At 39.1% G+C, this 24,815-nt stretch overlaps 1 protein-coding gene across 2 annotated transcripts in view; it reads left to right on the forward strand.

Moving 5' to 3' along the window:
• The first annotated feature begins 230 nt into the window (after positions 1–230).
• SLC35F3 (solute carrier family 35 member F3) overlaps positions 231–24,815 on the forward strand; it is a 159,310-nt gene continuing 134,725 nt past the window's right edge. The window contains exons 1-3 of one of the 2 annotated variants that reach the window (XM_084514101.1): positions 231–470; positions 591–820; positions 1,730–1,834. In XM_084514101.1, coding sequence (XP_084370227.1) covers positions 418–470; positions 591–820; positions 1,730–1,834 — 388 coding nt within the window. In that variant the 5' untranslated portion in view covers positions 231–417. The remainder of the gene's footprint in view (positions 471–590; positions 821–1,729; positions 1,835–24,815) is intronic. The other variant, XM_084514102.1, reaches the window with a different exon arrangement.

Raw genomic sequence — 24,815 nt, forward strand, 5'->3', positions numbered from 1 at the left:
AGGACCCTGAGGGGATCCTTCAGGACCCCCGCCCCCAGTCCTGCGGCCGGGCCGTGGGTGCGGGCTGCCGGCAGGGGTCGCGCGGCGCGGCGGGCCGGGCGGTCGGGGGCCGCGGGGCTCCCCCTGGCGGCGGCCGCTGGCAGCGCGCTGGGGCGGGGGGCGCGGAGCGCGGAGCTCGCCCTGCCCGGCCCCCGCTCGGCAGGCGGCGGCAGCAGCGGCGGCGGCGGCCCGCCCCTCGACTCTCCCAGCTCTCGGCAGCCCGGGGACCCTCCTCGGCCGCCGCCCGCTCCTTGTCGTCTCCCTTCTTTCCTTCTTGTTCCTTCCTTCCCTCCCGCCTCGCACCCGGCCGGTGGGCGCCGCCGGCTCGCCCCGCCGAGAAGTCTGGGCGCCCCCCAGCCCTCGCTGCTGCTGCTCCCCATGGGGATCCGCGAGTTCCCCAACGGCTCGGCGCGGGGCAAAGCCGCCACGCTGTGAGTACCGGGAAGGGACGGGGATGGGGACGGGGATGGGGGACACCCGGGCGGGGAAAGTTGTCGGGCGGGAGGTGCCGGGGGGATGCCGGCCCCTGACGCCCCTCTCCCGGCCCCCAGCGGCATGCGGCGCTCCCCCGACGTGAGCCCCCGGCGGCTGTCCGACATAAGCCCGCAGCTGCGGCAGCTCAAGTACCTGGTGGTGGACGAGGCCATCAAGGAGGACCTCAAGTGGTCCCGCTCCGTGGAGGACCTCACCAGCGCCTCCGTGGGGCTCACCTCCATCGAGGAGAGGATCCTGCGCATCACCGGCTACTACGGCTACCAGCCCTGGGCCGCCAGCTACAAACGTGAGTCCCCCGGGGGGTGGTGGGGGTGGTGGTGCTGGGGGGTCTGGCTCAGAGGTAGCCTCGGGGTAAATGTGGGATCCTGCAACCAGGAGAGCCCGTTTAGGTGCCTTAGTACTGCCTATGTGCTCGGTGATGTGTTGATCGCCGGATTTGTGACAGCTCTGAGAAAGCTCCGCTGCATTCACACACGCCCTGCTCTCAAAAGTGACGCCTTCTCGGTACGTCTCTCTGTTGCTTTAGAGGTCTGTCAGATCTTCGCAGTGCTTAATCTCGTTTTTATGCCTTTCCTGGGTCAAATGGAGCTGTCTCTTCCATATTCCTGCACTTGAGAAAGAAACTTCCTGCGATACTGCCACGAAGAGAAGCCTAGCTGTGTCCCTCTGTAAACGTGATTTACAAAGGAGCTGAGACCTTGAGGGGTTGTAATATATCAGCTAGTATTCTTGCAATAACACTCCCTGTTTCTTGCCCATCTTTCATCTCCACGGTGGTAATTGCATGACTTAACAAGTTCTAAAAATAAGTTACCCATTAACTGAAGTCATAAAAACATTTTGGTTGTTCAAATGCTGTTCGTATCATCACAGGGTTTTTTTGTTGTTGAAATGATCGTGCTGTAACAAAAGTCAGTTTTGCTGGGAACACTGGCTCTGACAAAGTGACTGTTTTCGTGTTGCGCTTTCCTAAGTATTGCGTGTAAACATTCTGAAATGTTTACTCACGGATTATCCCTTTGCTCACGTGCTTAATAATGAAAGAGGGAGATGTAGGGAAGTGTGGTGTGTGGTACTTGTTCAGTTTTTGTGAGCCACTTCTGATTGCCTGATGATAGGGCTTTACTGATAAATATTCAAAGACTTCTTCTGAGAGAGTGTTTTTATTATTATTTATTTATTTTTATTTTGACAGAAATGTCTGATATTTGCTACTTTACTGACGAGGGAGTATGGGATTTTTCTAAGAGCAAATCCATTGCCTGGATTGGGATCATTCCTGAGAGTAAAGCTTATTCAGGTCAGTTTTCAGGATCAGATCGTGTGCTGATGCCAGGCTGAGTTGGGTATTAGTGCTTGCATCTGATACAGTGACTAATAGTCCAGCTGAAGTCGTGCTGAGCTGCTGTGGCAGATCCTTCTGAAGTAATAACGGTCATGCTAACTCCTCAATTATTACTTGTTTGTTGAAATTCATAACCGTGTCTGAAAAAGTTAATTGCAAGCCTCAGCTTTCTAGCCTAGTTATATCTTCTCTGGTAGCTCACTCTGAATAACAAAATTACATACTTGAGTTGTAATGGTGGGATATAAATACAAAAGTTGTCTGGGTTTCTTACTTTTGTGCCTAAAAATAATAGGTCATATGAAATCATTGCCAATTGAAAATCTGGGTTGCTAGAAATGTGGAAAAAAAGAACAACGCTATGAAAGAAAAGACCCATCTCTCTAGCTGGTACTGTATGGCATGGCTGAAGATGAGCTGTATTGATGAACATCAGCTGAATAGCTGACCAAATGGATGTAAATGGGGTAAACCATCTGAAGTAGGAAGCTACCTTTGTAACAGCTACTTTGAAACCTCTTTAAATAGTCCTTCAACTTGAGCTTGTGCAATTAGTTTTGGGATATGGATTTTCCTTGTGACTTTTCATTTACAGGGTTTAATTGGCCCAGGAACTGTGAACAAACTATTTTTATTAAGTTCAAATTGCTCCCTTGTGGTTTTTGTCATCTTATTGTGTGTGCTTGTAGATATTTGTGCTGTTGGCACTATGTAAATAATGGGTATACTTAATGGGGTGCATTAATAATGGATCTGCTTTCTGGAAAACAAGTCAGTAACGTGGTTTGATCTGATCATTTTTTTTTATATATCTTTGTGACATTATTTTATTGTAATTAAATCACCTGAAGGGCCAGATCTCTTTTTTTTTTTTTTTTTTTTTCCACACGACAGTGTTTCTCATATGCATTATTTAGACTGTTTGTAGGTATTTAAAATTGAGACATTCAAGAAGCCTTTGCTGGTTTTTCTGTTTTTTAACAAAATCCTGTGAATTACTGACCAAATCCTATACTTAATATACTTATAAATAAGATGGAAAGAGGGGAGGAAGAAGGGAAGATTGCCAAAATCACAAAATGTTATGGACTGGACAGAAAAAGAAAGGACTCTGCATTGCTCAAGGGAGACCTGCTCAAGTCAGGTGAATAGCCCAGATGTTAACAAATGACATTCCCTGTCACAAATAGAAGCCTTGTGTTCCCTGAAAATGCTAAAATTACCAGTCCAGCCTGCAAAGTTTCACATCACTGCATCAGCTTGTGAGAGGGAATAGGATGGGACTGTACACAGCTCAGTGAAGACCTCTGCTGTTTGACTGCACCTTCAAACCAGATTTTAAGAATTAGAATAAAGCAATGTGTTCTTGTGTTATTATGTTATGATGCCTTCAGAGGATTTAGTGGTATGGCCTAGTGAAATATTGTGCAATACTGGTTATTTCCTCTCAAAAATGATCAAAGAAGTTTTTAAGATGAGTAGGGAAAAGAATACAGACAGTCTATTAAGAGTCTTAAGAGTTTTGTCTGGTTATCTTAAAGAGGTAAGAACAAAAGTTTGTAAGGTATTGGTGTATGCTGCTTTGGCAGAAAGAGAGTTTTTCTTTTTACTGTGTTGTTAAAAAAAAAAAAAAACAGATGGACAGTCAAGGAAGATGAAAAGCTGTCAATTAAAAACTGATAGGAAAAATAATTTTGGAAGAAACATTTGTTTTTGAGATCAAGAGTTCAAAATATTGTAGATCTTGTCACTGCTCTAAATTACAATTACAGTAACTTGGGAAAAATATTGGAGAGAATATTAAACTTCATTATTCAGAATACAAGTTAGTGTGGGAGGCAGACCATCTCTTCCTGAGGCTTTCCTGCACTTTCCTCCATTTACTCTGCCCACCAAAGGCAATATCCAGAAAGAGGATAGGAGTGTGCCCTGATTCAATCTGGCAGTACTTGTTTTTCTGAAATTCTTGCTACTGAATTTCAGGCTATTTGTGGGAATAACTGCTCTTGAGTCTAAATCAAACTTTCATATTTGTCCCATGGGGGGACAGTTTTGCAGCATCTAATTTGATTTCTCAAATGCAAAGGCAGGGGGAAGAAACACATGCAAGAAGCAGTAGAATCATACTCTAATACAGCTGTGTCAGTGGTAGAGCTCAGTATTTGTGAAATCTTTGATATCAACAGGCAGTATGTTAAATGCCTTAAAAATTTTTAATTAACACGTGTGGATGAAAGAATTTAGTTTAAAAAAAAATCACACACACAAAAATTGTATGTCCCAGTGACAGCCTTTTTGTTGTTTGGAGATCAAACTGTTGTCAGAGCTGTATTATCAGTGCTGTTCTCTTTCATGAAGGTTAAGTAAATTACCATGGTTTCTGCCTCTAGAAGCCTGTGACTTAAGTTCAAGAGAAAAGACAAGTTTGGAGGTGAGCAGTTCTATTTCTACTTAACACCACTGTAACTGGGCTTTAGGCTTCTAACTGTTTTTTAGAAGTATAGACCCAAGAACTTTTCTGTACTTGTGAAAGACAGCTGTGACTAAACTGCTGAACTGTCTTGCTGATCCATATGGAAGACTGTTCATTTTAATTACTGTAGCAATTGACAGAGTGTTTACTTCCACCTGAGGAGTGCACAGCAAGTACCTTTGTCAGATGTTCATTGCTTTCTACATGGGCTTGGTCTGTTCTGTAGGGATTCAATATCATAGTCTGTCACCATGTGATTAATATTCTAAATACATGCATCTGGGCTTCAGCAAGTTATCCCTATTTTGCAGTCTTTCTTTTCCTACTGATCATCTGCACGCATCTGTTCCTTGTATAAGATTAGGGTCTGTCTTCTAAAAGAGGGACTTTCAAGTATCCTTAGAATGTGTTCCTAAATACAGGTTCATTATGGACAAATCAGGATTATATGTTACCCTCTCTCCTTCTAGATGCCTGTAAGACCACCTAGCATCACACTCTTAATTCAGTTACCTTCTTTGTATGGCTACAGGTGTTACTATACTTGAAATAATATTAGGAGAATATTATGTGTATTTAACTCAGTGCTATTAAGTAGGAATGGACCACAGTTTATAGTTCAAGGCTCGTGAACATTTCTGTGAGACTTTGACCTTTCACATATCACAGAATTTCCTAGGTTGGAAGAGACCTCAAGGTCATCGAGTCCAACCTCCAACCTAACGCTAACAGCCCTCCACTAAACCATATCCCTAAGCTCTACATCTAAACGTCTTTTGAAGACTTCCAGGGATGGTGACTCCACCACTTCCCTGGGCAGCCCGTTCCAGTGCCTCACAACACTTTCAGTGAAGAAGTTCTTCCTAACATCTAACCTAAAACTCCCCTGGCTCAACTTAAACCCATTCCCCCTCGTCCTGTCACCAGGCATGTGGGAGAACAGGCCAACCCCCACCTCGCTACAGCCTCCCTTGAGGTACCTAAAAAGAGCGATAAGGTCGCCCCTGAGCCTCCTCTTCTCCAGGCTGAACAAGCCCAGCTCCCTCAGCCGCTCCTCGTAGGACTTGTTCTCCAGGCCCCTCACCAGCTTCGTCGCCCTTCTCTGCACCCGCTCAAGCACCTCCATGTCCTTCTTGTAGCGAGGGGCCCAAAACTGAACACAGTACTCGAGGTGCGGCCTCACCAGAGCTGAGTACAGGGGGACGATCACCTCCCTAGCCCTGCTGGTCACGCTGTTTCTGATACAAGCCAGGATGCCGTTGGCCTTCTTGGCCACCTGAGCACACTGCTGGCTCATATTCAGCCGACTATCCACCATCACTCCCAGGTCCTTCTCTGCCTGGCAGCTTTCCAACCATTCCTCTCCCAGCCTGTAGCTCTGCTTGGGGTTATTGCGCCCCAGGTGCAGGACCCGGCACTTGGCCTTGTTGAACTTCATGCAGTTGACCTCAGCCCATTGGTGCAGCCGATCCAGATCCTCCTGCAGAGCCTTCCTACATAATTCCAGGTTGTTCCAGTGACTTCTTATAAGTGGTATATTGTCATTCAGGTGGAAGGGAAAGATTTGTATCCAGCAGCTCTGAAGACCTCCGTCTCTTCTGCTTGCTAGCTTCAATAGTAGTTCCCTATTTTTAACATTTCTCCAATGTTATTTCAACAACACAATAAGCCATATGTTTTTTATGCCGAGAATATCAATGTACACTATTCATACAGCATATAACTCAGCAGGTCTTGACCTGGGCATGGAATTTAAGTGCTATTAACAATGTAAATAACATAATACAAAACACTGGCTTACAAATCTTCTAAATGTTTCTCAGAAAGCACGAGTGTCTGAGACCAAAAGTGTCACAGTTACTGAACTTTAATATTACTTTGAACTTTGAGGCTGGTGAGGCACTGGAACAGGTTGCCCAGAGAGGTTGTGGATGCCCCATCCCTGGAGGTGTTCAAGACTGGGTTGGCTGAGGCCCTGGGCAACCTGATCTAGTGGGTAGCATCCCTGTTCATGGCAGGGAGGCTGGAACTGGATGATTTTTGAGGTCCCTTCCAACCCAAGCCATGCTATAATTCTATGATCCTTTTAATGTAGTAGTTTAATGTTGGTTTTAGCTAATTAAAAGTATAAGTATTTTACCCATATAAATAGTGGAACAGACGTTATACAGTTGAAGACCAGTGTTTCCAGCTGATTCACCTTGTGATCTGCTTTTCACATGCAATTCACATTGAATGCTGTTATCTTCACAGTCGTTGAAAGCAAATCCAGTGGGGTTGTGAATCAGGACAAAAATATTAGTACGTGAGAATTGTTCAAATACTGTTTTTAGTCTTGAAATTTGAGTGAGAACTTAACTTGTTTTTGAGGTGACTTACAAGAATCTCCAGAAGTTCAAAGACAGAAGTAGAGGAGCATTGTTTTCTCTGGGAAAACCAATTTTCAGGCCAGCTGTAAGTGATTCATTTAAAACTGTTACTTGCTTTCCAATACATAAATATTGAAGGTCATGCTCTTATACTAATGCAGTACTTTAATGATATCCTTCATGTTGCTGTTCATGAGCTCAAGTGATTATGTGAGAATCTCGCTTTCAGGTGAAAACACAGACTAACCTCTAGATATGTATGTAGCTCTGGGAAAAAAGCTTGGATAGCTGCCCCAGGGTCACTGTATAGGTCAAAAACCCCCAGAAGCTCAGAAGAAAAGTAAAAATATGTGCTTTACCTCATTGTTTTGAGCCAGATTTATGGTGTTTGGTGGCTTAATTCTTTTTTTTTTTTTTCTTAATGCTCTTTGACAGTACTAACATAACTAATTGTTACGCTAGCAGGAAGAGCTGAGCAAAGCCCGGTCACTCCTGCAGGTGAAAAAAAGCAGTGGCAATCAATTGCATTGTAGCTTTAAAAGTGTTGTGGTGTTGTTAATTCAAATGTCACTGTAGTTGTCTGCTGGAAGCTAAACCTACATGTGGTTATACAAAAACCAAGTGGTTCATATCCAAATGACATCTCACCCCAAAACTCCTGAAGCCATTTCCTCATATGTGTGGTACTCTTTGTAACTGAGAATAACTGTCCCCAGACACAGCCTCTCAAAATACTTCAGAGACCTAGTCATAAGTCTGCAGTGGATGCCCCAGAATAATACAGGAGACATTATTCTTTTTTGGGAAGAGATCCTTTTGACCCCGGTGGGCTTTAACTCTTTGGGTGGCCTTGCAGTTGAGAATGAAAGAGCAATAGCACAATCTGGTCATGTGAGACAGCAAAGAAGTACAGGGGATGAATGCTGAGCATCTGCAAGATACCACATGAATAGTTAAGGGGAGATCAGACAGCCTTTCAGAAGGTTCTTTTTCAAGATAATTCCAAAGGAGGTAACACATGAGAGACATGAGAGTTCCCTGGCCTTTTTTTTTTTTTTCCAGGTACTAAGTAAAATATTTTGGGGCCAATACAGAGCAGTAAACTGTTTCCTGTTATAATCTGGGCTTCGTTAATCACAGATTCCAAGTTTTAGGTTGCTTATTGGCAAGCCAAGCAAATTGAAATTTAAACTGATTTACTAAACATTTTGAATTGCGTAGTAAATATTTGGTGAATTGTAAATGTTTAGTGAACATGTTTACTAAACAATTTTAATTGTGTAGTGTTAAGTTACTACCACTTTAGGTAGACAGCTGTGTAAACATTTTTTGTTTTGTATCTTTGTATTGAGTTTTCACAGTGAAGAAACGAAGAATTGTAACCTACAAAATGGATACTTTTTCGTTTGTTCATTATTTGAACAAATTAATTGGTTGCTTTCAACTTTGTTTTCCCATGCAGCTCTAATTACATGTCATGAGCAGTATGCCACTTATGCAAAACAGTTCGTAGAACAGCAATTAGGGGGCTGTTGGCTTCCAGCTTTCATTGTATACCCCTTAACTAAATGTTATCACTGAATGTTGTTTCTCCAGCAGAACGTACCACTGAAGTTTCTACCATGCAAACCTACTGGAAGCACTAGTTGTATGTGTTTGTAAAGTTGTGACCCATGTTAGCGGGTTTGAAGAAGTGTTAACCAACATTTCAAACTCCTTTTACTAGTGAACTGTGTGTGTATATATATGTATGTATATATATATTTTTTTTTAATAGAAATGTGTTTGTATTCAGTAATCAATGTATTGAATCCATAATAATGAATTGTTACTAAAAACACGAACTATTATATTGATATAGAATAATAAGGGAGAAAATTAATTTGCTTGAATTGTGTTTGGCGACTATTAAGGATTAGGGGGAAATGTTTATTTTTGAAACAATTTTGCATCAAGTTTATGAAGTTGTATCTGTCTTTATTGAGGGGTCCTTCCTTCATCACAGGAAATTTCTGTAGTAGATTTTGGAGAGTAGTGTGTTATGTATTTGCAACTTTAATTGATAATTTGTTTAAGGAAAGCAATTAATCCCATAAGATAACTTCATTGCAGTCTTGCTGCAAAGTCTGTGCTGATCTACTGTAATATCAGATATTGTTGTGTAATTGGAGGATTACTGAAACACCAAGCCACAAAAGGACAAAGACTCCTGGTCTGAGATGTTTGTCCCTCATGAAATTGCTTAGTGCATTGCCAGTGAAGCTCATTAACCTCACTGGTTGTTTCAGCTGGCTCATGTCAGGGCTGTCTTCAAGGGGACTTGTTGCCCCCTAATCTGTCTTTAATGTAGCGAGGTGTTTGTGCTTCACATTCCTGGTATAAATCAGAAGCTACTGATAACTGCTGCCATTCAGTTGGTGTCAAGTAGGCCTAAGGTGAAAAGAGCGATCGAAAACTTATATAAAGGCAACTTTACTTAACTGGCTCTCTCCTGGAGCATCTGAGGGTGTAGTTCTGACTTTTTCTTTGCTTTGGAAGCAGAAGCCATAGATTTTCCACTATTGCCAGTGAATGATGACTACTCTAAGAATAGAAATATGATGAACCCTTTCCTTTGGAGAAAGGAACCATGACCTGACGATAACGATTTCCCTTCTATGTAGGGAATAATTAGCCTTCATGTGATATATCTTGTTATAGAACATGGTTTCCTGAGCTTTTTTTGATTCTCTGATAATCTTCAGAGGGCAAGTGCTATTTTGTTCCTCAAAAAAAAGATGCTATGATTGCACCTGAGACCATGGAGAACTATTTGTTTCACGAATGGCTCAATGAAACATGCTGTAGATTGGAGGGATGCAGGAATGGCATTCCCTGATTTCATTTTCTTTAAACTTTGGCATTTGGTCAGCTCCCATTAATATATATATATTAAGTGGTTTCAGGTACCTCTGTTTTCTCTTACTCTTGAGGGTCTCATAAGATTCATTTTTGTAGCAAATTTGCCTTATTTTACTTCTTGTCATTTTTTTCCTATTATTATTTCTGGCCAATGCAAGAATCAGTCTTTTTCTGAGGAAAATCTATTCCAGTACTGTAGGAATTCAGGTGGCCTAACATTTAGGAAAATAAGGATGACATTGCATAGCCAACATGAAATACTAACTCAGCAAGTCAGTCATACAAGGCAAGGTCATTTGAATCTTTGAGCTCCTCCAGGACCAGAACATGTAACTGGTTACAAGTTAAATAGTTGCATACTTCCTAGTAAGTCCTTTAACTTGCAATTAACTATTCTTGTTGTTTTACTGTAACTGGTACCTGTATAACAGTTAGTGGAAACAGGTATTAACATCTGAAGAGAGCAACCATGTTTCCCATTTTGAACAGTGGTTCAAAATCCTGCCAGTCCTACTGCAAAATAGCTAGTAGAGCCAATCCAACAGTAATAATCCAAAGGGTTTTATCTTTTCTTCCTTTACTTTGACATTGGAAATAGCACAAATTTTATGCTTTTCTTCACTGTCTTCTTCACACCAACTAACAGTACCAAAGGGACATGGAAGTTGAACTTGGTCTCTGCTTTCCATCTATACTGGAACAGGCCCAGCCATTTTACTCTTATGCTGGCTGGCATTGCTGCTGTTTGTGAGCCCCAGGATATTTTGATGTGGCTTTGCCAGATCCATGCAGCTGTGTGAATGGACCACGTGTTTGTGCTCAGCTGGAAAGTGAATCCCTTCAGTGATCTTGTGCTGGGATGAAGATGATCCTGTCTTCATCATCATATCCTAGAACTCTGGGGTTGGCTCTCCTTTTTCAAACAGTAACTTGTATGCAGACAAGCTGGCTTATATGGTGTTCAGTAGAATAAGCTGCTTGCAGATTTTTGCCCTAGCTGGAATAGTATCAGAATTCAGATCAATCATCCTGTCTTTGTGCTGTGAAACAGGAAATATGTCTTCGTGGCTTTAACTCCATTGATCACTTCATGCAAGTCTTTTGAAAGCTTTGAGATTTGTTGAAATGCACAGCCATTCATACTAGTATTTGTTAGAGGAAGCTAACATGGTTACAGCCTTTATGGTAATAGTGTTTAATATTTCAGAGTATCTAGACAGTTAATAAACTTTAGACTGCTTATGGTTTCAGGTAGCAGGTTCCATGGAACAGTAAATACCTTGAATTTCAGCTATTTCTTGCCTACGTGACAAGTTCTGTAGACCTGAACTTGGGAGCTCAGGTTTCATGCTAGCCAGAGATCATGCCCTGATGAGCTGAATTATGATGTGTTCAGAAGTTCAAAACTTGATAGTCATGACAGGTGGATCTTGACTTGAAAATAAATGTAAGCCCACATTTAATTAGTATTGTAGATACCATGGGAGTCCTGCATCCAGCAACACAAGCATGATTTGGTGTACATAGATTAACATGGAGGAGTAGAGCTGCCACTGCACACAGCATCAGGGATTTTAGGAGGCTATCTGACTTCCAGGCAGTTTATCCAGCTTGCCAGATTATCCTGGGAGAATGTATGAGGAGGGCACCAATGTATCTCAAATCACTGTTTCCACAGTTTGCACAGGTTTATGATAATCCTCTTAGAGTTGCAGTATAGAATTTGACCTCTGGTTCCTGCTCATAATTTCCTGGTCTTTGGAAGGCCTTAATAAAAGTTGTCCCAGAAGGATAAAATTGGAGTGAAAATCCATAAACTGCAATCAAAGAAGGAAATATGAAATTTAAGTCTCACGCTTTTTACTAAAACAATTGCTTAAAAGTAATTTGCTATTTGCATTTTTTATTAAAAAAAAAAAAAACAAAAACAAAAACAAAAAAAACTTCTTTATTTGCTTTCCTTGCATCAGACAGAAAGAAAATATAGTATCCTTTTCTATTTCAAACTTTACACCTTAGTTATATGTAGTTCAGTATGTGTAGGAAATTCTCTACTTTTTGCAAATAGTGAAGTCAACAGGTAGAGGGCTCTAAATGTGTTTGGACATCATACAATGAGAAGTAGTCTTGTGTTTAATAATATTTCTCCAAATAGAAACAAAAATGGTATGTAAATCATAGAAGTGTGAACAAGTATGTTCTCAGTAGGGAAATGAAACAGGTCTTGAATCTTGTGCTGGGATCAATACTTTGTACCTTCTGTTTCTGGTATGTGTGTAGTACAGATTGTATCTCACTGGAATTACTTCTGGCAAGCAATATTAGGCATTCTGTGTTTACTCCTGGAAAGTTCAGTAGATGAAAAGATTTTTGCAAGGCATCTTTGTAGGAATCTTTGCTATTAATATTGCTTTAAAATAACACTTATATACCAGACGATGTTTTCTTTCTGCATGTCAAATTCTTTCCCATCCTAAACTTCAAAAGCACAATATCTCTTGTCTACATAATAAAAATACATTTGAAGTAGGAATGATATCAGAATCTCCAAAGTGTAAACCTAGACTTTCTTATGACTCTGTAGGTACTTTTCTCTTCCTAATGAAATTACTGCACAAAGGAAACTGAGCAGTTTTGGCTCAAAGTAATATATTATTCAGCTCTACACTCATACTAATATTGCAGATATGAGAGAATTAGAAAAACTATATGGTATGAATCTCTGACTCCAACCAAATCCATGGCATTTCTGTCATTACCTTCAGTCAAGCCAGGTTTCACCCACCAGGCTTAAGTCTTTGAGTTTGCCTTTTAAGCAGGCTTCCTGCTTTACATGTTGAGCTTCTGTTCCTAAGGCAACTGCATCCAATTACACCTACCTATACATGGTCTTTATTATACGTTCCTGAGCGCTATTGAGGAGCTCTGTTTAAATTATAGAATAATGATTTCTTTTAATAGACGTGCAATTTTAATTTTCTTTCATCTTGAACTTGGTATTTAATTAGTACTTAATAGCCTGTCCCAACATAGGTAGAAAGTATCTACAGTAATTAAGAAGGGACCACTCTTTCTTCTCATTGTCTAGAAAGCTGACTACTCGGAGCCCAGGTGTTGAAAGGAGGAAGAACACATATACAATCATTTGTAGTGTTAGGTTAGGAATTGAGGATCGAGACCTCTAACAGAGCTTGTCCTCAAACAGGGCGGTTACCTAAAGCAAATAGCCAGTTCTCTAAGCGCCACTCCTTTGTTTATGCTAAACACTACATCATTCTCAGTATCTTTCCACTTCAGATGAGGACCTATGCTAGTGTGGGGGACAGTGGATGGGTTTGGGGAAGGACCCCATTGAAACAATAACAGGAAAGCCTTCTAGTTGGTCATCTGTGATGTGGAAGCTGTGAGGAATGTTTTAATTAGGCTTTGATAGCCCTGTATCAAACAGTCAAGGTGAAAGAGCATATAGAAACAGAACTTTTGCAAACGTAGACAGAGAACAATGAGTAGTGGGACAAAATTAGTGTTCCCAGTGAAATTTGAAATGGCACTGAAGTAACTATGTTGTATGTGCAACTTTAATTTTTTGGATATCATTAAACTATCCCACTGCCAAAATATACAAGTAAAGTAACAGGATGCAGCTTGAGGAAAGTACTCTGTAAAATTTATCTAATGAGGCTGGTTGATTGGATCAACCTTTTCTGTCTTTGTTTTTTTTTCAGAGACAAATTAAGTCTTCATGTTGATAAAAGTCTGACAGAAGCCAAGACAAATTCTACCTGACTAAAACGAGCAAGTAGTGGCCTGCTGGATACTGCAGCCCTGAGTGGAACAGAGGGTTCTGGTCTCGGTGTGGTTCTAATAGGTCTGTGAAAGCTGTGCAGTTTGGCAGGCTTGGACATTCATAAACCTCCAGAGTCCCAGGGGTAAACTAGCTGAAGTATGTTTACAAACACAACATGCTGACCCAAGGCCAGCATCTCTTCTGTTCTAATGCCTTTTGCACTTTTCAAATGGGAGTGCAAAGTGGCTGGATCTGGTCCCAGCTTCCAGCTGAGAGCATTCCTATTATAGCTATCTGTTGTTGTAAACATGTATAGTAAATTCACTTCCAGCTAACAGCATTCTCATTGTAGCTAACCTGTCAATCTAATAAATTCCTTTGCTTTCTTCACTTGGTTTCTGTGCAGGAAGTAATTAGACAGTAGGTGTTCGTAATCTCCCCAGTTACTTCTGTTAAAAATAAATAAATAAATTGACAATCATTATTTATGGTAGGTGAAAACAGTGTGAGAGCAACAAAACTGCCTTTCTATCTGTCTTACCTCTTCTTGTTTTGAACCTGTCTTATCTAAGATATCGAGACAAATTTGGTCTTGTAACGTTTACTTCTTTTGTAGAAACTTAGCCGAAGTTCTATGCCCAGCAGTAGGAACTGCACAAGAAAAATAAGAGATCTAGGTCAAAACAGTTATTACTAGCTCATACCTTGGATATTAACTGCTCTAGTTGAATCACTATGAATTGAAGAATAATTGAAAGGTGCAAAAACATCACCACGTTCCAGAAAGGCTTCTTTTGCTTCAGATGTGTTTCTCTCAGCTAGTACAAGGTTAAACCAGTTGCACTGTAATCTGTTTTCTGCAATATCAGCTAATTTTACTAAAAGCAAATGGGTTACATATGGCTGAGCTTGGTGTTGAAGCTGGAGTCTCCCTCTGACAGTAACCAAACTTGCAAATCCTGATATTTCCCACTCTTTTCTCACTGATGATTTATTTCTGATAGGTTGAATTACTCTGTTATCTCATAAGACTATTTTCATTATATACCTTTTTAGAGATAAAATTAGAGCAATTCTTAATCATTACATACTTCAAATAATATTTCTTAGCTTTGCATTTATAAGCTCTTGGGACTAACTACTGAGTAAAGTTTAAACCTTACAGTAGTTGCTCTTACTATCTCTCATTGTCTTTATTATATAAATGTTACACCATTAAAATATTAAGGACCTCATCCAGTAAACAAAATAATAACCAAAAATACCCATAGAAGTATGTAAGTACAGGGTCATGCATCTGGTTTATATTCAAAGGGTAGGTCTTCAATGTGTTTTTTTCATCAGTTAAATAACTAGTGAGCTATATTTTCTTTGAGCTACTGGGTTCCAAAGGAATGTTTCTGTAACCATTTGCACAAGTTTCAAGCCTACAAAAAAAAATAAAAATAAAAATGCAAACTACATATATATGTGAGTAATTTAAGTGGCAGAGCAACTGAGACTGAAATTACTAATTTTTGTATGTTAACTTCTGGTGTGTTAATTATTTGTACCCCAAATAACTGGTTTCTACTGACTGTTAATGAATCACATTGTTGAAAATATTAATTTATTATTCTTGATAACACAAAATATCCTTTTTTGTTTGTCTATGGTAATTACAGTGATCGAGAAGATTTCATCATCGCTATTATGTATACGTTGAAAGTCAATTTGTGTGTGAATGAACCACATTATTTTTTCTGTGCAAATAGGAATGATTCCATTCTGGTTCAAAGTACTTCAACTCTAAATTAATTTTCTGAATCCCAACATAAGTATTGGTCTGGTGTTCAGGGGTTGGTTTTGGTTGTTGTTTTTTGTTTGTTTGTTTGTTTGTTTTGGGGGGAAGGGGAGTTGTTCTGTTTTGTGGTTGTTTTTTTTTTTTTTTTTTTTATCAGTCTTGTCTGTTTTCTAGAATGTAATATAATGCAAAGTAATTCACATGTGCTGAGAAATTGTTTGATACAACAATCTGTTTGTAAGGTAAAATACTTTTGACGGTTTCTTTGCAATTTATTTAATGCAAATTAACTAGAAATTAGTCTTTTGATGGATGATTGATTTATTTAAGAAAAATGTGTTTCTTCTTATAATATTTCTGAGTGAGCAATTAGATATTATAGGACCATGTTGTGAAATTAGGCCTTTGATAACCTGTTTGCAAGAAGTTCTATTTCCTTATGCATAAAATGCTCTTCAAACCAAATACATCACTCATTTTATTTAAATTGATTCTCTGTTGATTTCAGTGGAATAAAGTAGTACTTCAGCTACCACAAGCTTGTAGAACCCAGCTTAAAATAAACAGCCTGAAAAAGATGGATAATTATCAGTTGTAATGTTAGGGACAACATTAAGTTTTTAAATATCTAGCAGAAAAAAATAATATTCAGGTATTCTGTATCTCAAATGCACCATGTGACAAGAAGCTGTAGTTACCAAATTTTTGTGATCAAATTTAACTTGGTTCAGGTACCCCCCCACACCCACCCTTATTTAAACTGTTCTTATCAAAGCAACAGGAATCCACGGTGTTCTCTCCCTTCCTTTGCTTAGTGACTTTGACTGCATGTGCAAAAACATGCATATCCAAGTGAAAATTGTAGTCCTCATAATACAGAGCTCTGGACTTCTTTGTTGTTTTAAGTATAAATGCGTTGATTCAAACATGAAAAAACCTTCATGTGCATGCAATGTTAGCCTGTGCTGTTGGGATTTACAGAGTTACCTTGATGAAAACTGTCCCTGAATAGAAACAGTTACGTTTTCTCATAACAAGTACCCTGAAAGAACATTATGTAATGATCCACACTGACATGTTTGGATGGTTTCTTTGCACTGACTGATTATTCATACAGCTCATTTGCCCCCCTCTCTTTCTAATCATGTAATTCATTTGCTTGTATAAAGCCCATTAGTTTTGCACTGGATTTATTGTCAGTATCATAGCTATAGATGTATTCTTCTAAGGCATTTTACATAAGTCTTAATTTAGCCTTTTCTGCAGTCACAGCAATGAGTATTGCAAGTTGACAGCCAGTTATTTCAAACTGCATACAGCACTCCTTGAGAAGGAAGGAAAGGAAAGAAGGAAGCTTGATAGAAAAGTCTGTGTACTCTGGTTTTTGCCTTACTTACTCTGTCCAGGTAAACCTGTCTAGGGAAAAAAAGAAGGAGGGCATCAGAAAATTTGTGCTATTTTCCTATGACTAAGCCTTCTAGCTGCTGTCCTAAGAAGTGTGTAGGCACCCACAAAATATTTTAAATGGCAGAAAGATGGCTTGCTTGGATACTGAGGCCGAATTTTTAATACAAGAATTGTAATGTACATTGAAAAATTATTTCAAAATATTGCAGAAGTTTTTGTGATGGACATAATGCATAATGTTTGGCAGGAGATGGATAAATGCAGTAAAATTTGCAATAATGTGGTGATAACACTGAGCTGCAATGTGCCATTAAGTTTGAAACACTGGAATGTAATTCCAGTTTCCTTCTGAAGGGGAAAAATGTCTTGCCCTGGTTACATATGTGCCTCTCCAAAGCAACTTGGTAGGTTTTGCATACACGCATAATGAGGGAGCTTGAGGATTATAAATGACTACTTATTTGGTGAGCTCCAGGATCCACAGACAGCTAAACTAAACTAAAAGTAAACTAAATGTACCATTTCAACTGGCACATTTGCCAAACTCCAGATCAGACAGGCTTATTCTGGGCTGGTACTCCTGCAACTCTAGGCTTTTTATATCTAAGATGTGTAACATTGCCACTTAATTGCAATGTATTTGCAGTACGTATTTTGTAAGTTGCCGCTTACTGTATTACATGTGGATAGAAACATGATTTTCCATGATTTTGGAATTACCTTGATCCATATGAATTGTGGTCCATCTAATTACTATTATAGAAGCAATGTTACGAGGGAAAACAAGGAAAGGGTACCCCAGGGTGTTGCAAGATAGCCTCTCCAGAAAGTTTTGTTTCTTGTAGTGGTGGTTTCTTGTTTGTTTTTGTTGTTGTTTGTTTCTTTGTTTTTCCTGATTGCTAAGTAAGCTATATCTTGAAAATGAAAATGTGACTATACTGATACCTAGGCCTCTTGTGTAGTTTTATTGAAGGACAGGAAAATGAAGAAGGTAATATTTATTTACAGAAGTATCAACAGAAAATAGACTTATATTAGTCTTGATCTGTGTCTCATATAAAATTGTACGGTTTGTGTTTTTTTGCTTGTTTTTTAACTAGGAGGTCTGTGCACAAGTATGTAGGCTGACTGCATGAAGACGTATCAGGATATTTATCTTCATTAAGTTAAAACTGAACTGGCCACATACTTAATCTGTTGGAAAGTATGACTAGATCTTTGGATGTAAAATAAAAATGAAAATTCACTGACTCCATTTCACAATATCATCTTACAATCTTAACTTTATCTTTAATGGACTTCAGATTCTCAGTTATCTTTAAGTGTTCCTGAACTCCATTGTCTTACAGAATTGCTCCTAACCAGCAACAGTGTTTTGAAAAAGTGTTTTGAAACAGGTTTTGAAAAAGTGAAGTGTGGTAGCTGCTTAAAAGTGAAGCTTCCATGTCTGGTGATGAGGTCAAAAGGAATTTGTCTCACTTTAGTCTTACTGATGTTTTCAATGTAGGAACTGTATAAATAGTTTAGAAAGATTTAACAAATTTAACAGACTTACGACATGCTTCAAGGTTGTGACTGAAGAAGGAAATAAATAAGAACTAATTTCTAACAGACTATTTTAAGTGATACTGAAATGAAGCCTTGTGTAAGTGTTGCTACTCAGTGAAGTTAAAGTACCAAAATAAAATGTGAACAGCAAGCATGATTCCTCAAGCAAGGACACTTGTATTTGTAATGCCTGTAGTACGTTGGTAGTTCAAAATTCTTCACTGGAATATTTCATTCCCATAAAATTGAAATGCTTTATTTAAAAGTCAAGATCAACAGCAATGAAGAAGGAACTATGAAAAAAAAAATAAATCAATATTATTCTATATAGGAAACACTTATTTTCCCCAAATTAGAGTACCCACAAGGCCCATTTGACGATGGACTGCTTCAAATGTCCCAGGCTGTGCTGATCACCTGCTTCTGTGAGGGATCTCTAGCACAACATTAACCACCCTACAGGGAGCCAAGTGATTGCTGGTAGCTTCTCCTGACTTGCACGTTCCCAGCTGTGCCTTACTACTCCAAGGTTTAACACTGTGTGTTGGCCAGGGATTTTCTTTGTCTTGAGAAAAATTGCTTTGGGATAGGATAGTATAAGGAAATTTCAAGTATGATATTTAGACGCCCAGGCTCTTTTTGCTGCATGAGGAAGAAAAACTAGAAAATATGTGTATGTAATACTCTGGTGTGCATGAGTACTTGAGACTGTAATTGTTCTATTGTGAACATGCAAGTGCTTGTTGTTTGTTTTTCATGTCCTTATTGACATAAAATAATCAATCAAAAGTAAGTAATAACCATTGAATGTGTCATAGGAAAATGAAAATAAAATGGAAAAAAGTTTTAATATTACCAATTCTAATATATGGATTTGGTGTCCATTGAAGACAGAAGTAAGTTAACCACAAACTACAAGGAATATGTCAGGAATACATTGTCAGGTAAAGACTTGTTAAAGCAGGTTAAGTGAGGGAGTCTAAGTAAAAGCCTTTACCTCATAAATTCATAAAGGAAGAAGTGAAGAGTTGCCTCTCTGAAAAGAAAAAGAGGGCCTAAGTGTTTAGCATCCCCTGAGTTATCTACCATTTCTCATGTTAAGGGCTTTATTAAGGCAACCTTGAACTGCATTGCTTTTAAATGTATTTATGCATCGCTGATTTTTTTTTGAAAATTTCCAGTTTTAAAAAATTTACTATTGCCAAACATGTTTGCAGCATAATATTATAGCTAAAGTCTTCTTTCCCCCTCCCCCTTACCAGGACCTCTTCAAAATTCCTATTCAGTGCTGTTTAGCAAAATACCATCACCTGTTAACAGGAATGGGTTCTGAAAATTGCTGCCAGTTTCACAGAATCACAGAATGTCCATGGTTTTAAGGGTCCTCTGAAGATCATCTAGTCCAACCCACCCGCCAAGCAGGATCACCTAGCACATGTTATACAGGTTGGCATCCAGGCAGGTTTTGAATATCTCCAGAGAAGGAGACTCCACAGCCTCTCTGAACAACCTGTTCCAGTGCTCTGTTACCCTCACAGTAATGAAATGCCCCCTCATATTGAGCTGGGACTTCTTGTGCTTCAGTTTGTGCCTGTTGCCTCTCATCCTGTCACTGGGCACAACTGAAAAGAGACCGAGTCCATCCTCTTACCACCCTGGTCAAAAATAGGTTGTATTATCTTATTTTTGACACTGTTTCATCTCCACCCCTGTTCTATCTGCTGTCTTGTTATGCTCTCCTGTTATACCTTTAGCTTGTATGCTGTCAGGGGAAAGTGCCCTAAATAACATTGCTTTTGCATACGTAATACTGACAATCCCAGTTCAGCTAGATTCTGAACATTACCACACCATAAATACTGATAACCTGTGCCCACAGATTCTGCACCCAAGGAGCAGAGTGGTTCTGGTCTGACACAGGGAGGCTGTGTGCCTGCAGACCAGTCGAGTGACACCTCTTACAATGTGATTTGGCAGGGGGGACTATCTGATGTGTCATATTTAATGGGCACATTGTGGATTCTCCTGGTTTTGCTGGAAAGAAGACATCTGTAGTAGTTGCATAAATGTTTCTTGTTTCTTTACAGAGAAAGGTACTCGAGAGAACTTTCCTGTTTATAACATTTATAAATAAGAGATGAGTGTTTGGATTTGCTGTCGAAGGTTGTTATGTAGTGACTAACAGTACAATACCATTCTCTTTTTGTCTGTGTCCTGTGGGGTGGCTTGGGGGAGATCTGATAATCACATTGTCTTGGGAGTGATCTCAAACTGGTGCGAAGTCTGAGTCTGTCACCTGCACCCTACTCTGCAACCTCTGTCTTTTACAGAGTTTTTGATTTTGTTTCTATAATTCCAGGGTGGCTAATGCGTTTGTGTATTAACTAACAAGAAGTATTTGACAATGTGTTCTTTCCCAGAGTAGAAGTGCAAAGTGCAAGAAAATAAATCAATAGCTTCAAGCATTGTGCAATCAGGCTCTGAGATGTGAAGTGGCTTGCAACGGGGTAGGCGAGAATTTCATTTTTTTAAGAGCAAACTAAAGCCATTTCTGTATTCACCATGAATGTAAGTTCAAGAGGAAGGGGACTCAATTCAGTACAATGACTTTTCCTTGGCTTCTTGCTGTTCTTGGCAGTGTTTTTTCCTTAACACCTGGTCAGCTGGCTGGTGAACAGGTGTGTGTAGGGAACAGAGGCAGCTCAACAAGGGAAGTAAACAGCTTGAGTTATGGCCTCTTCTATCTCTGGCTATCCTGTGCCATTTTTTCCCATGATTTAATTCCTCCATGCATTTCAAGGGAAGGGAGCTCACTGGACCAGGAATTGACTTATAGGAGGAATTCTTTCTTTGATGTTCGTGCCTCTGCAAGATGATAGCATTTGCAAGGAAGATAGGTGTCTCTTGTTGTGCGTCAGGCTTAACTATCTACTGCATGATATGGTTAAAACAGATATTTCTCATTGCATGGCTCAGGACTTTGGTCTTTTTTAGGGATATGCCTGCTAAGGCCATTTAATAAGAGCTTTACAGTGACAACATGGTGCTTCAGCTTAGAAGTGTTCTGATACAATATCTGAGGGTGGGAGATTCCACTACTCTAGGTGAAATAACAGGCTTGTTTTGTTAGCAGCACTGCATTGCATTTTCTTCCTTTTATAGGGATGAGATTTTCAAAAGCCTAAAGTGGTCCTGGCTTTTCCCATTGTTCTGTTTGTTTGTTTGTTTTGATATTTTTTTTCTAGTGGACAATTTTTTTTTAGTGTGACACATCTTTCTTGTGCCCTTGAAAGTTTATTGAATCACATCATTTTCTTAGACTAAATTGAACCGTTCCTTGACACTGGCTTCAGTACAGTGGGTTCTAAATCTTAGGGATTGTCAGTGATGGGCATGGTGAATTGCAATAAATTTGCTTTTCTTTATTTATTTAAATAAATACATGACTTTCATTATTTAAAGTATTATGAAAAAAGTAAACATATTCATAAGTAAATACATTATAATCTATTCAGATAATTGCGAGTGATTTTCTAAAGCAGATTAGTTTAATAGCTTTGTTTGCTGCTGAAGTTTTAAGAAGTGTCAATCAGGAAAGAAATGGAAGTCCTTAACTGCCTACCTGGGAGTGCGTCTTTTTCAATACTTGAGCCTACTTTTGCTATTTATAGTCTTTTCTGATGGAGTAGAAAGAATTTATTGTGATTAAATAAATAAATGAATAAGTTTAGAAGCAGAATATTGGGGGGAGGGGAGGGTTGTTTTTTTTTTTGTTTGTTTCTTTCCAGTCAGTGGACAAAGATGCAGTTTGTTTTCTGTTTTGATTGTTTGTATTCTGAAGTTATACTAGCTTTAGATTCTTGAATGATACAGTAACTTGACAAAGGCTATTACCAGTTTGGTTTATTACAAGGAATTAATTTTTGTGTAGTATGAACTGTTTTTAAAATTCAAGGTATGTTATGATAAATCATCTTTTTGCCCCAAAGAATCCACTTCACTAAGGGTATTTTAATTAAAGTTTACAACAATATTTTTTTTGCCATTTTTGCAAATTATGTATTAATTTGTTGTTTTCATCCAAAAACACCACGATAAAACCATAATATTTAAGGTTAATAATTGTAAGTGTCAAACAGCAAGACTATTACTAATTAAAAATCTGAATAATTTTCGTCATTATTTAAATGACCACATATATATTTATATTTTATAAATTGTTAAAGATATTGCAAATGTCTTGTAAAGACCATCATAATTCTTTTTTAAAGAAGTGTTTTTTAAAAAAAAATCACACTTATGATCAGCAATATACTGCAGCTTTCATCTGAGGAGACACTAATCAGAGTATGATAACATAAGGCGAGAAAAATGGAGCAGTTTTAGAAGCATACAAGAAAGATAACTTATCTGATCTTTCTTATAAGGAAAGAATTATTCATTACATGCTCAATGAAAGAGTCAAGGTAGCCATTTTAAAAGAACCACAAAAAGATTGGATCCTTTAGTTTGTTTTTTTTTCTGCACCCTTGCCATATGGACCTCACTGACCCTGGATATTTGGAAGCCAGACAGGAAGAGGGCATACTGAAAAAGGAACCAGATGTTGCTGGTGTTAGTCTGGATGCCTCCTCTATTTTGGGTCCATAGACGTGTTTGCTGAAATGTAAGTGCTTGCTCACCCTATTTCCCGTACCTTTCATTATCCATCTGCTGTTGGGCCCTGATCGTACTGATCACACCTCTGTCCCCCCTGCCAGTGCAGCTCGCTCAGGGGGTGTGCTGGCCCACTCAGTGGCACGTGGGCTGCTTCCTGGCGCTGAGACACCAGTTTGTGTCTGGGTGGGAGAGAAGAAGAAGGAAATGGCTTGAGGAGAGCACAACCAGGTGGAGGTGTTTCCAAAGAGTAGCTCAGATGGAACCTCCTGGAGTTCATGCAGGCCACTGAAGAGGAGCGTAAATGATGTCTAGAAAGATTTGCAGGCCAGAGGTACAAGTTGGGACTACACTAGAGCTGGATGTGACAATGGCTCAGGAGGCTTTGCTCAACTGAGGGGGTCTTGAGGTAGAAGAGTGTTGCCAGATTCAGGGCAGCCCTCATCTCCTGGAGCCAGCTCTGGGCAGTACTGCATGTGGGCTGCTTGTCAACCTCTGGCCTCACCTGCTGGTGGCAGTTCATAAGCCCTCATCATTTAAACCATAGTTGGCTGCTGCCTGTTTTTAATCTGGGGTTCTTCAATCACCTAAATCTTTTCTCTTGTTACTTATCCTTACATGTGGTCATGCCTTTTGTTTTCCATGGATGACCGGATTGGAAAGTTAACAGTAAAGTCCAAGAAACAGATTGTCCTTGTTTACCTTCCAGGCTTCATAACCTCTCTATCTCAAAAATAAATTGGTTCAGGGTTTCTTTTTATTTTCTGTTTTGTTTGTTTGATTGTTTTTGTCTTGCTTTCTCTCTGAGAATGGTCATGAAGACCAGGCTGATTGTTTTGGTTGAAGGACCCTCAGAAGTACTGCAAAATTCACAGCAAGGGATTATCCCATCTGTTGTTGCGAGTTTATATTAAACAGGTTTAAGCAGAAATGAAAAGTAAGCAAAGAATTTTAAATAACCTGCCTTAACATCCTCTTTCTCTTTAATGAGAAGCTGCAGAAGTCAGAAGCAGCTGCACTTTATTCTGTCATGATTTCATGCTCTTATTATTTTTCAGTTATCCAGCAAAACATGAGGAATTTAGAGCTATATTTAATGTAAGAAGTGAAGAGAAACACCCTTCATGGTCTGTTATTTAACACCTCCTTCTAAGCATCCTTCCTTCTTTGTAAAGAAGGTTTAAAAGACACCAGCATTTCCTTTTTTTGTTTGCTTTCTGCTGTGTTAGTCACCTCTCTAGCAGTCTCTTTTTGTCAGTACCTGAAAATGCTTCCCTTCCAGGCTAAATTGTGCAGGTGATTATTTTTTTCTTAGTAAGAGGACTTCAATGGGTAAGTACAGATAGATTTCAATGCTGATTTACAGGTCAAATACCTTATTTCATTCTCATTTTGTCTGGATTTTGAGACCCTACCCATTTTGTTTGTTGGCTAAAGCAACAAACTCAGGTGTAACCATTATTTGTACACTTCACGGCAATGCTTTGTGAACAGTGAGAAAAGTTTGGTTTCTGCTAAAAGGAAGTGTTACAGTTTGGATAAAATTATCAAAATTCCTGGCGGTTGTTTAAATACATTTAATCATGTTCATGTTAACCATGTTAAACATATTCAGTTTTTCTATACTGCTCTAATATAAACTGTGATTGTTTGATTCAGTAAAAAAAGAAAAAGAAATGTGATAGAACATTGTATCTAATTAAATGCTATACTTGCTCATTAAATTCTTTGTTTTTGTTCCCTTGCTTACTACAATAAATTGACTGTTAGTACACATTTATATGACATTGGTTTTGTTCCTTATTTTAATATTTCTGATCTGATACTATATTTTAGATCTTTCCTACCACCTTCTGTTTGTGTGCCTCTGCACATTTCTTTCTTACAAAAAGCACGGATAATTTCATTTTTCATTAGGTAGATGTGGGACATGGTCTCTTCTAAATTAAGAGAAAAGGACAGGAACATCTCTAATTCTAATGGACCTTTTAGATGATCTATTGAATTACTGA

The sequence above is a fragment of the Aythya ferina genome, assembly GCF_964211825.1.
Source record: "Aythya ferina genome assembly, chromosome: 3".
Classification (NCBI taxonomy): Eukaryota; Metazoa; Chordata; class Aves; order Anseriformes; family Anatidae; genus Aythya; species Aythya ferina.